Source organism: Ascaphus truei, chromosome 1 (genome assembly GCF_040206685.1).
Source record: "Ascaphus truei isolate aAscTru1 chromosome 1, aAscTru1.hap1, whole genome shotgun sequence".
NCBI classification, from domain to species: domain Eukaryota; kingdom Metazoa; phylum Chordata; class Amphibia; order Anura; family Ascaphidae; genus Ascaphus; species Ascaphus truei.
Window position 1 is genome coordinate 438,472,831 of NC_134483.1, and position 13,727 is coordinate 438,486,557.

General features: G+C 36.3%; 1 protein-coding gene across 2 annotated transcripts in view; it reads left to right on the forward strand.

The window, feature by feature from the left end:
- The window catches only part of ANKRD50 (ankyrin repeat domain containing 50), a 69,747-nt gene extending 57,002 nt beyond the window's left edge, over positions 1–12,745 (forward strand). For both annotated transcript variants that reach the window (XM_075615633.1, XM_075615642.1), the window contains exons 4-5: positions 4,318–7,874; positions 10,922–12,745. In XM_075615633.1, coding sequence (XP_075471748.1) covers positions 4,318–7,871 — 3,554 coding nt within the window. In that variant the 3' untranslated portion in view covers positions 7,872–7,874; positions 10,922–12,745. The remainder of the gene's footprint in view (positions 1–4,317; positions 7,875–10,921) is intronic.
- Positions 12,746–13,727: the final 982 nt, after the last annotated feature.

The window sequence follows — 13,727 nt, forward strand, 5'->3', positions numbered from 1 at the left end:
TGGAATGATAACAAGATGGTTACTGATGAAACTTTAGAAGTTCAGCTCAGACAAAACCTGTTTGATCGGTCACTTAAATGATCAAGATCAAAACTGTGGAGTGCAGGTAAACATTGCATGATGAGCCACTTGTGTAAGGTAAAAGAAGTCCGATCCACCCAGCCTAATAATGTGAAATAATAATCATTTCCATATAAAACGATCCTTTGCACCAAACGTTTGTCCTAGTCAACAGCACGAATGTAAGGATATAATGAACAAAAATGATTACATTTCCGACGCTTAAGGCCCAGATTATGGTGCACACACCTGGCAAGCACTCTGCTTTATTATCTTATGGGACCTACCCTGTACCTGCACGCCTGCATTTTGAAAATACAAATACAACAAGAGGTTTGAACTTTGAATTTATCCACGGTCTTGGGCTGACCATGTGGTTGAAACCTTTGTTTTGTTGTTGAGCCTCATCTTACGTTTTGCAGGATGCAATACTCCATATTTAAATTCAAGAGATTTTAATTATTCTCTCATGGATAACAACTTAGTTTGCTTTTTTGTCGTTTCCTGTGATGGTAATTTTTATGCCCTACCAGGAAAATGGCGCTTTTAATTTAGCTTCTTTTAATATCTACAGTACTAATGTGTCTTAATATTTAGCACATTATTGGACGTGGTGTGCTTTCTGGGTCTGATCTGCCATTGTAAATGTACTGTAATGTGCCCTTCATTAAACTGTATATTTAACGGTTTAGGGATTGGATTTGCAATAAAACAAATGGTCATTACCTTCAAGGCCTTCTTTGAATCATAAAATTCAATTGGAGCGCTTGTCTCTTTTCAGCATCTTCTCTGGCATCCACAAGCATTTTGAGATCTTTAACAGCTTCAGAACAGCTGGGTACGGTGTCCTCCAATTTGCTAATCCAGCTTTCTGCTGCATTCATCCTGTTGAAAGCGTTAATCTCGGATCTTAACTTTGCTATATCCTCTTTTATTTCCCGGGAGGAAGCAGAGAGATTCAGTTGAGTGTTTTTCAAGCTGTGCAGCTCCTCCAAGATTGCAGACTTGGAAGAGATCAGAGAAGATTCTAGATGTGCTTCCTTTTCTGGTGTAGATGGACTCGGCGTAGACCTTTTTTGAGGCCTGATTTATCCATGCTTATGCCTTGTAACGTGCTGCTTGATTGAAGTCCTCTTTAAATTAAAGCATGTATCTGCCGATCAAACAATGTTTTGTAGCCCCTTTTAGGGATTGTTTTTTGCTGGAGCTCTGTTTTTAGACATCCATCCTGGAAGCTGGGTCACTAGCATCCTCAATATTTAATTAAATGGGTTTACTGGATGTAATTTCTGGGTCAGTCTTCCAATATGATAAAGGAATTTGCAATTACATTTCTTGAAACAAGACTTTTAAATACAATGTGCACACCTGGTCCTCTCCTGTAATGTTAACTTCTACAAAGCCACCTTTCACCTACTCCTACAAAAGATAGTCTGCTGGGAGGCTCGCAGCAAGCAGTCCTCTCAAACTTGCTTATTTTATTAGTCCTCATGTTTCAAATAAACCGTTATCTATTTCAACTGTAAGCTCGCCTGAAGGTGCAACATTTTTCTGTACTGCATTGGTGCCATCCATCAGTCTGTTTCTTTTAGGTGAAATACACCTGCAGTGATGGGTTAAGATAACCAGAGCATAGTTACTTTAAAATATATTTCATGCTACAGAAGAGCTAAAACTCCATCATTAATGTTTGTTATGGCTTCTTAATTTCATTTCCTAAAGACATTGGCCTTATGGTTACTCCATTGAACCATTACACTCGAATACAAAGCACTCTGTTGCTTGGTAATCGAGGGATTCCCATAGATCGGTTCATGTAAGCTTAACTTTAAAAAAAAAAAATTAAATTGTGAGCCTACAGCTTGTGTTTTTTTTTTTTTTTTTATTGATTTATTTATTTTTAATTATTATTTATTTTTGGAAATATTTTTTTAATCCTGTGGGTTTTAAAATTTAAGAATGCTATCTTCACGTCTGTGCGCCCCCCTCTCCAAGGACTCTGCGTCAAATGATGCCGCGGGTCATATAACGTCACGTGACCCCGCCACGTCATTTGACGCGCGTTGCCATGGCGACGTGTCGCAGAGAGCAGGTAAGATAGTTAGAGGCCTCATGCCTCTCCTGTCATTTGATTTAAATGCTGTGGGGAAGAGCGCGGGGCCTCTGTAACCGCCACGCACCCCCCTAGAAATTCTCAGGGGGCCCGCCCCCCAGTTTGCACACTGCTGACGTAAAGTATAGCCACATCGTGACATAAGGAAGTCCATTGTCACCCACTATGATCATCGGAAATATTGAATTGTTAGGACATCCTCAAATATTGAGGATGGAATCTTAATCTTGAGTCGTGTGCGGACTGTTTTTTTTTTTTTTTTTTTTGTTTTTTTTTTAAATCTCACATTTCAACTACCATACAAAGAGGTGTAGTGCATACAACATATTTGTGATTCTTTACAGTAGTAGCCCTCGCTGGAAACTTTTATTTTTTATTTTTTCTCCTAACCTGAATCAGAGTTGATTTGTGGTTGCCAGATGTCCATAGACTACTCCATTTCTTAATTTCTTTTGTGGGCTTTTTTTGTTGTTTTTGGCACATAAACATGGCCACGGATTACCATTAGAAAGCTGTGATGTCTTCTCCCAGATAACGTTGCTGGTTTTCTATTGACTGTTGAGCAAGCCCTTTTGAAACTTCTAGTTTGCCCGGTGGACTCTTTGCTCACTGCTCCTGAACTGTGGGCTCCCTCAACACCGGGAGACCATTGGTTCAGGTAAGAAAATACATTTATTTATTTATTTTAAAGAAAATTCTATTAGGCTGGTTTGCTCTGTTTGCGTGATCTCCAACCGGATTACGCTGTCTACTCCTCAAATTCAAGTTGTATCCTAGCCCTTAATTTTTTATTTTTTTTAGTTTGTAATTACATAGGGAAATCAAATGTGCAGTTTAATTACCAACACCATTTTATCTTATAAGCACATTGATTAAAGAAAAAGGAATGGATTGAAATGTATTTTCTGAGACAAAATGGCAAATTATATGATTTGTAGTTTTACTACCCTAGACAAAATGGGTGAAAGACACAATACATACTACATTGAAAAGGAAGCGACTTGTTTTGTATTTTAATTAAAAAAAAAAAACAGGTTGCATGAACACTACCAAAAAAAGTGAAACTTTTAAAGTAATGATGTATGATTTTCCAGGATTCCACAAAACTGACACATAATTATTGTTTAAAAATGATGTATGGTTTTCCAGCACATAAATGGCAGCATTATTTACAAATGTTGGCTGGCATTGCTCTTTGCATAAACATAAGTGTCCAACAATTTAAACAAAGGGGTTGGGCCTTAAATCTAATCACTATTGGTTCACTTGTTGGGTAAGAATGTACCTTTTTTAAGATGACAATCTCCCTCCAAATTGGGTATTGTTTTTTTGTTAATTACCTAAGCCGGAGCTCTAGAATTTGTGTGCTGATTTTTAAAGAAACAAACCAGACCTATGGCTGCTGCTGGGTCACCACTAGAACGTTGCTATAGCCTCTCCTGGTGATGTTGCAGCTTTCTATTGCTCCTACCCCCCTCCACCCAAATAAAATGGCCAGTGTCGGCTGCTGCTTTAAAGCCTAAATGATTCCAGCTGGCATGTTTTTGAACCATTTTCTCCTTTAGTAATGAAACTTAAAATACTAGATTTGTGAAACAGGATTTATACAGTTAATCATGTGTGAATTCTTGATATTTTCCCAAGTGAATTTAATTCACTCATTAAACACATGTATTTGAAAATGTCAGGCTTTATTTTCCCCTGTCTGTCTTTCTGTCTGTCTGTCTTTCTGTCTGTCTGTCTGTCTGTCGGTGTCTGAACGTGCACATTTATTTGTTTTGGCATTATCTGAACTTGGGTGTCCCCTGTAGCTGATCCACAGCCCCCTTTCCTCAAGGTCTTGACATTGGAGCTCTTGTTTTGTCTGGAACCAATACACAGCCATTGGTTTCTGTAGGATGGGGGATTGTGCACCGGCTCCAGGTAACATTAAAAAAAATAAGAAAATTGATATTGCTGCTTTAAAGTGTACTATAGTCTATATTGTTTTTAAAGAACTGATAAGATATTCGTATATTGTAACAGAAGACAAACAAATCAACTATACCCAAGTATGTGTATATTAAATGTGAAAGGCACCAACAAATGTTTCATTCACTGTACCATTTCTCTCTAACCAAATAATCTTTGTATTTCAATTATAGGTTTTCGAAAACTAAGTCTAGATGACCTCCGGAAGGCCTTCATAGTGAAAGATGTCCAGCAGTATATTCTTCATCGTTTGGACCAAGAAGAAGCATTGAGGCAACACTTGACAAAAGAAACAGCAGAAATGTTAAATCAACTGCACATTAAAAGCAGTGGATGCTTTCTTTACCTGGAACGTGTTTTAGATGGAGTTGTAGAAAACTTCATCATGCTTCGAGAGATCCGTGATATCCCTGGAACTTTAAATGGCTTATACCTTTGGCTGTGTCAAAGGCTTTTTGTTAGAAAACAGTTTGCAAAGGTCCAACCAATTTTAAATGTTATTCTAGCAGCTTGTAGGCCATTAACAACCATAGAACTCTTTCATGCAGTTTGGACCAAAAACATGACATTAACAATGGAAGATTTTCAGCGAAAATTGGATGTACTGTCAAAAGTTTTAGTCGAGGGATTAGGAAATACTAAAATACTTTTTCATTATAGTTTTGCAGAATGGTTGCTTGATGTAAAGCATTGTACTCAGAAATATCTATGTAATGCAGCTGAGGGACATCGAATGCTTGCAATGAGTCATACGTGTCGGGCAAAGGAGCTGACGCCAATCGAAGTTCAAGAGTTTGCTTTGCATCTAATACGTTCACGTTTGCAATTAACAAGTTCAGAATTAGCTTTGTGGATGATATGGAATGGAACATGTGTAAAAGACTCATTATGTACTGTAATACCAAAGGAGCAAGAGGTGCTACAATTGTTAGTAAAAGCAGGTGCTCATGTTAATAGTGAAGATGATCGAACATGTTGTATTGTACGACAAGCCTTAGAAAGAGAGGATTCAATCCGCACATTGCTGGATAATGGAGCATCTGTTAATCAATGTGATTCTAATGGGAGAACATTGTTGGCCAATGCTGCGTATAGTGGCAATCTTGATGTTGTCAACTTGCTTGTTTTAAGGGGATCCAATCTTGAAATAGAAGATGCTCATGGACAAACTGCACTTACTTTAGCTGCCCGCCAGGGTCATGTAAAGGTTGTGAATTGTTTAATTGGATGTGGTACAAATATAAATCATTCTGATCATGATGGATGGACAGCACTAAGATCTGCAGCATGGGGTGGGCACACTGAAGTAGTCTCTGCACTTTTGTATGCCGGAGCCAAAGTGGATTGTGCAGATGCAGATAGTCGAACAGCTTTAAGAGCAGCAGCATGGGGAGGTCATGAAGATATTGTATTGAATTTGCTTCAGCATGGTGCAGAAGTTAATAAAGCGGACAATGAAGGTAGAACTGCATTGATTGCAGCAGCATATATGGGGCATCGTGAAATTGTAGATCATCTTTTGAGTCATGGTGCAGAAGTCAATCATGAGGATGTGGATGGAAGAACGGCTTTATCAGTTGCAGCACTTTGTGTACCTGCTAGCAAGGGGCATGCATCAGTAGTTAGTCTCCTGATTGAACGTGGTGCTGAAGTAGATCATTGCGACAAGGATGGTATGACACCACTACTTGTAGCTGCCTATGAAGGACACGTAGATGTTGTTGATCTGCTCCTAGAAGGCGGAGCGGATGTTGATCACACAGATAATAATGGGCGTACACCTCTGCTTGCTGCAGCTTCTATGGGACATGCGTCAGTTGTTAATACCCTTTTGTTTTGGGGCGCAGCTGTGGATAGCATTGATAGTGAAGGCAGAACAGTTCTTAGCATATCCTCTGCTCAAGGAAATGTTGAGGTTGTGCGGACTCTTCTGGACAGAGGTTTAGATGAAAATCATAGAGATGATGCGGGATGGACTCCACTGCATATGGCTGCTTTTGAGGGTCATAGACTAATATGTGAAGCATTAATTGAACAAGGTGCTAGAACAAATGAAATTGATAATGATGGACGGATACCTTTAATATTAGCTGCTCAAGAAGGGCACTATGATTGTGTGCAGATACTGATGGAAAACAAATCTGTTGTTGATCAAAAGGGATATGATGGAAGAAATGCCTTGCGTGTTGCATCTTTGGAAGGACATAGAGACATAGTTGAATTGCTTTTCAGCCATGATGCAGACATTAACTCCAAGGATGCTGATGGACGACCAACACTTTATATATTGGCACTGGAAAACCAGCTCACAATGGCTGAATATTTTTTAGAAAATGGAGCAAATGTAGAAGCTAGGGATGCTGAAGGAAGAACAGCTCTCCATGTCTCCTGCTGGCAGGGGCATTTGGAGATGGTACAGAGTCTTATAACCTGTCAGGCAGATGTCAATTCATCGGACAATGAAAAGCGTTCTGCCTTACAGTCAGCTGCTTGGCAAGGTCATGTAAAAGTGGTACAGCTCTTGATTGAGCATGGAGCCCTAGTTGATCATACTTGTAATCAAGGTGCTACTGCACTTTGCATTGCAGCCCAAGAAGGACACACCGATGTTGTCCAAGTTTTGTTAGAACATGAGGCCGAGCCAAACCATGCTGATCAGTTTGGTCGCACAGCTATGCGAGTTGCAGCAAAAAATGGACATTCTCAAATAATTAAACTTCTCGAGAAATATGGAGCCTCAACACTGAATGGGTGTAATCCTTCTCCTATCCACACAATGGAGCAAAAAGCCTTAAATTCATCATCAACAAAAGTGCAATCTTCAACAATTAAATCAAATAGTTCGTCTAGCACAGGGGGGGGTGATGTGCATCCTGCTATGCGTGGCTTATGTAATGGACCTGCTCATGCTTTTAGCTCCCCATCAGAATCTCCAGATTCTACAGTGGATCGCCACAAGTCATCGCTGTCAAATAATTCCTTAAAAAGTTCTAAGAATTCATCTCTTCGAACAACATCTTCCACAGCAACTGCTCAAACTGTGCCTATTGATAGTTTCCATTGCCTGTCTTTTACTGAGCAAATTCAACAACACTCACTACCACGCAGCAGAAGTAGACAGTCAATAGTTTCTCCTTCTTCCACAACTCAGTCCTTTGGACAAAATAATAGTTCACCAATCAGTGAATTTGAATGGAGCCAAGTGAAACCTAGTTTAAAATCAACAAAGACAAGTAAAGGAGGGAAAGGTGAAACCTCAAACAAATCTGGCTCTGTGGGAAAGAAAACGAAACAAAGTAGCAGTTCTCAACCTAAGGTCTTGGAGTATGAAATGACTCAGTTTGATAAACGAGTGCACGTTCCTAGTTCTATAACCAGTGTGAATGTACAACTTAAACAACTCCCAACGGACACCTCTACTACAATTCAAATTCCATCAGTCCAACAGGAAGTCGGTCGTTCTCAACAACAATTCCTTATTCAACAACAGACTGCAGAACAAAAGAAAAGGAATGGAATTATGACAAATCCAAATTATCACCTTCAAGGGAATCAGGTTTTTCTTGGTAAAGTTTCTGTACCACGCGCAGCACAGGGTCGAGGGCATCAGGACGTTTTGGAAGGCTACCCTTCAACTGAAACAGAATTGAGCCTTAAACAATCACTGAAACTTCAGATTGAAGGAACTGATCCTAGCTTTAACTACAAAAAGGAAACACCACTATAAATGGTAAATATATGCATATATTTTCTTTTGTCTTGCAGTATTTGAAATATTGGTTTATTTTTAAACCAGTAATTGGTGTCAAATGCCCATACACTGTAAATTGTTAGACTGTATAATTTGCCGAGCTAAATCAGAATGAGAGGAACAGGCCAAGTGACATCGGTGATATAGTAAATGCCTTAATTTTAACTCTCAAGCGAGTTTGCAACTGATGACAGCAGTAAAGAGTAATGACGACCAATTAAACAACTTGAATATTAGCATAGCAGCTAGTATGACTGTGTTTGTATAATTTAAAAAAAAAATATTCAGCACAATGTTCTTCAAAGGAAATACAGTGTACACAGTTTATGTAAAATGTGGGAAGAAATTAAAATAATGGATATATTGAGGCTGAAAGAATTTGAAAGGCAGGACAAGTTAAGATAAAAATTGAATTAGATGGCTCTTGTGGAGAGAACGTTGGGTGTATCTTGGTGTACGAATTTATATTTTTAGATGATAACAAAAGGGACACATCATTAAAGTAAAACACATGTAGAGTAATACAGCTCAACTCTGTTATAGCGCGATCCGCTACAACGTGAATCCGCTTATAACGTGGTCTGAGCATGGCTTCCGAATTGAATGCCTCCATTTTGCCGCCTTATCTGCATCTCAAATCCTCCATTTTGCCGCTGTCCACGTGCTCATCTCTGCTCTCCTGCGGCATTTTTTTTTTCTTCTAACATTCAATTCAATGCTTTATTGACTGCCAGACACAGACACACAATTAAACATTAATACATTTTGTACAAAACACATGCAGGGATTGAACTCGGGACCTTCTGATACCAATGCCTTGCCTCTTACCTCTACACCATAGGCTTGGTGTGCCACAAAGTACACGTCAATGTGAAATGTTAAGTCTATTTCTAGATGTTGATGACATCACACAGCTTCTGTGGTGTAGAGGTACAAATCTTAACCAGCATATGAAAGGGTCCTGGGATCAATTCCTGTATATGGTATAATATAATTTAAAATTTGTATAAATTATTATTTTATTTTAATTATATTGTATTATTTATAAATAAAGAATAAATTAATAATAATTATGTATTATTAATAATGATGTATTAGTAATTAATAATGATGTATTAGTAATTAATAATGTATTAATTAATAATTATTAATACATCATTATTAATTAATAATACATCATTATTATTATTTATTATTCTTTATTTATAAATAATACAATATTAAAATAAAATAATAATTTAATTATTAATTAATACATCATTATTAATTACTAATGCATCATTATTAATTAATAATACATCATTATTAATTAATAATGCATCATTATTAATTAATACTACATCATCATCATTATTATTATTATTTATTCTTTATTTATAAATTATACTATATAATTAAAATAAAATAATAATTTATTACATTTTTAAATTATATTATACCATATCATATAGGAATTGATCCCGGACCCTTTCATATGCTGGTTAAGATGTGTACCTCTACACCACAGATTTGTACCTCTACACCACTAGATGTCATCAACATCTAGAAATAGACTTAACATTTAACATTGACATATTTATAGGGCATATCTTGTCATTCCAAGCCTATGGTGTAGAGATAAGAGGCAAGGCATTGGTATCAGAAGGTCCCGAGTTCAATCCCTGCATGTGTTTTGTACAAAATGCATTGTTTTATTGTGTGTCTGTGTCTAGTAGTCAATAAAGCGTTGAATTGAATGTTTGAAAAAAAAACAATGGCACAAGACGGCAGTAGAGCAGATGAGCTGGAAGAGGAGAGCACTGGTAAGGCGGCAAAATGGAGAATGAAATCTGTAATGACGGTGAAATTTTAACGCGACCCTGGTTATAATGCGGTCTCGGGGTTGTGGTCCCCAAGGACCGCGTTATAAAGGGGTTCAGCTGTATGACTATTTAGTGTTGAAAAGATAGAGTATGACCAGTTGAGGGTCATAAAAGTTAACCAAAATATATATATATATTTTTTTTTTTAAAGATTAAAATAAATATAGGATGTAATGGAGGAAGGCATATAGGGTGCACAGAGGAAAGAAAACAAATTGGTGAGGGATAGAAATAAATGACAAAAAAAATTGAGGTTTATCAGTAAATATTTAAAAATGTTGAAAAAATAGTCATGTTAAAGGGAGTGCCTTTATAACTTTTCCAGTTCTATATGAACGTAGCCAGCTTTATCTTGCTGATAAAACAGAGTATCGGAGATTCCATAGGATTCAATGGCAGTAATAATGCAGAATACCACAACATATCCCCACCATAACTCTGCCGTGTGTGTATACCTAAAGGAGTTATTTCTCCAAAAATAACCATTGGTACTGTGTGGGACTATGATTAAAAATGGCTTGGTTTGCATCATCAAAAGTTGATTATGAAAAAAAAATATCTGTCACTTGTGAATCCTTTTTCTTTTATCACTTGCATAGTGATTTTGCAAATAATTTTAAAGATGCATCAAAATTTTGCTGGAGTGGTTCAGTTTAAATTTCTAAGAAGGCATTAGAACCGCTTAATCAGAAGAACTTAAATATTTGTAAAAGAACAAAAAGATTCAGTGAGAATGGTGCAAATTTGCAAAGCACAAATAGGATGAAATTGAATGTTAATGTAGTGGCTGATTCAAATAGAAATCGGGCCCAATAAATTGAAATATAAACTGGTCAGTCATCGTTTCAGGCCATCATTGACTACATTTTGTCACGTTGGGTGTATTTTTTACATGTGTAAAAGGAAAAAAATGTTGACAGTTTAACCGAATTGTGATTGATAAAGTGAATAATTGAGATATTAGAAACCATTAGAGACAGCAATCAATGGATTCAAGTTAAGTACAATGCAGGGGAGTATAGAATTCAGGAAATAAGTCATACATTTGGGATACTCATGTAATTGCATCAGGAAGATGATGGTTCAGAAGGCAAATAGTGAAAATAGTTTTAAAGTGAGATAATCGGTACACTATTAATATTTTTTTTTTTTTAATTCCCATAGGTTTAAGAAGCACAAGCAGAGAATATAACATACTGGAGGCAGAAGTCATCTGTGATATACAAATATATAATTTAAGTCTTCAACGTCAACTTAGACATGGAGACTGATTGCTAAAGTAAAATTGACTTGAAAATTGCTTTAATGTGCCTAGTTTTTAGGCTCTTTTATGTTAAACATTTGTGCTTAAAAATGTATCGTGCACAAAAATGCACTTTTTGTAAGAGCAGGCTGAAATCATGTGCCTGACAGAATACAGCTAGTAGTCTTTCAGATTCAGATCTCATTGTTCAGAAACATAATAAATATGCATGTCCTGCAGTGAACTGTATATGACATGTTTTTCTCTGTAGTTGTATTTTCCTGTAAAGCAAAAAGACATGAAACTGAAATGTTAAATGTTTTGAATCCTTGAAATAAGTCAAATCTTGACCGCATTTGATAAATTACAGCAGTTTGTTTGCTTTGTGTTCTAACTATGCTCCAAAAATATCTCCATTCAGTGTTTTGGAGGAAAGAAATGTAAATGAAAAATCTCCAGCCTATTATTTCTACAGTATTTACTTATAGTATATTATTGATGGTTCCTATACCATGCCTTTACATGCCCAGCACACATGCAGAGTTCTGCAATTACTTTTTTTTTGCAGTGGAGTTGAATGTATTATGCTCCACTTTCCTAAAAGCATATTTATCTGCCACTGAAGAGCTCAGTGTTATGTATTTCTGGTGTTAACGTTCTCAATGTTTATTTAAATAAACTTTGTAACTTGTTACCTTGTCTTTGTCCAGTTAGAGGAAGAATAAGTATGTAGTCTACCTGTTGTCAAAAGTGGACATGTACAAATGTATGACCTAAAAATGACTGTGGTTCATAAGTTTTGTTAAAGTAATGTTAATGCCATATATTTATTTTACACACAAAGCACTAGAGTAGTAATGATGCAGCCTCTGCTGAGGAAATGTGAAAAGTTATCAAAGTTTTGAATTTCTTGTCCCTGTGGGACATATACTTAAATACATAAACCAATTCCTAAATAATAACCTTAAGAATGCTAATGGCTAGTTAAGTCCTATATGTTACAAAATATTAAAACAGAGTACAATATATTTGCTGCACTGTTCAGTCACAGATCTCGTGTTTTTCTTTTTAAGAAATACCTAAAATCTGCCATTTTCTACTGATCCTTAGTTTTATTGGGATAATATTTATTTATTTTGTTTTTGCAAAATGCACCTTGTGTATTTTGGGGAAAAGTGTGCCCATTTCACAAAGGAACATTAATTCCCTTTCACAGTTTTCTGAGTGGAAAAAAAATATATATTTTTTGTTTCTAGACAACCCTTCTGGATACTAATAATTGGATTCAAATACCAATTCATGGCATCCAGAACATTTATTTTAAATATTTTCCCCAAAACATGAACCTATTTTATTAATATCACCACTAGCTTTTTCAAATGTTTTCTGTCAAAGCAGGAGAAGTGTATAAAACTGCTCACGTTAAAACTTAAATGCATGATTGCTGAAAATTTTATTTGCCAAGTATGGACTATATGATATTGTTCTACTCTACAGTATTTAAGTTCTCATTTTTTTTGTAAAATGCTACTCAATCAGTTATTCTGCTATGCAAATGTATTTTGCTCAAAACATAACATCCTCAATGAAAACCCTTCATGTACCATGTTTTCCAGTTCTTGATTGTAAATAGCCAATGTAAATTGAATTAAACATTGTACATTTTTTTATTTTATTCCTTGTATGATATTCAGCAAAGGACTCCTATGTATATGAAAGTGCATAATAAATATATTTGCTTTTCATCGGACATCTCACTGCTTTTCATTTTGAGACCATAGACATTTAATAATAGTCCCATGTTAGTGTAACATTTACTTTGCCTTATTCAGTTTAATAATTTCATGTAATTGTGTTTTAAGTCCTTAATAGAGTTATCTCAAATGTGTTGAAGTCATTACATTTGTTTTTTATTTACCATGAAGCAATAGATTCTTTTTTTTGTATTGTGCAAACAACTTGGAAAGTAATGCGGTTCAGTAAATGTAATATTTAATGTGAACATTGTCATTTTGTTTTTTTTGACAAATAAGTGTTTTTTTTTTTTTTTTTTTTTAATTTTAGTGTTGACTCTGAAATGATTATAGTATCGGTCAATTGTTTCCGCCATCCTTCTTCAATTTGGCCAGGCCTCTCCTGACAATAGTATTTAGAACCCCTCCTGGTTATAACAGCAGAGGGCACGGTACTGTAGGTGGTAGCATGCACTATTCAAAACAGTGACATCAAAAGAAATGGAGAAGCTTAAAGTGAAATGCCTAAACTTTGATTTTACCAGGGGAACAACGTTATCATTAAAAGGCTACTAAAATGCATTTATTTTCTTTTACGTCCCATTGGCAGTGCACACCTGTTATATGTTGCTCCTCTAGACTCGACAGGGAATCAACTTCAATTGGGCAGATATAAAGGACTTCGCCTAATTGCTATTTCCAGTGTTTGTTTCCTGTCAGCTCAGATGGCTGCATAGGAAATGTATCTTAGATTCAGCTCAGAGGGACCCTGATGTGAGCCTCCTTATGGGCAGTTGCTCTTGACTTTGATAGGACACTGGTAGCTTTCGATTATGTGTCTTGCATATGGGATGTCAAAGGGCATAGCTTAGACTCGGAGCACTGGAGCGGTGCATCATCTTTGACAATGATACAGGAAATATTTTATCTCACTAGTTGCCTACCTCTGAACATTGGAGCGCTGATGAAAGGTCTCAGCTACCTGAGATAACAT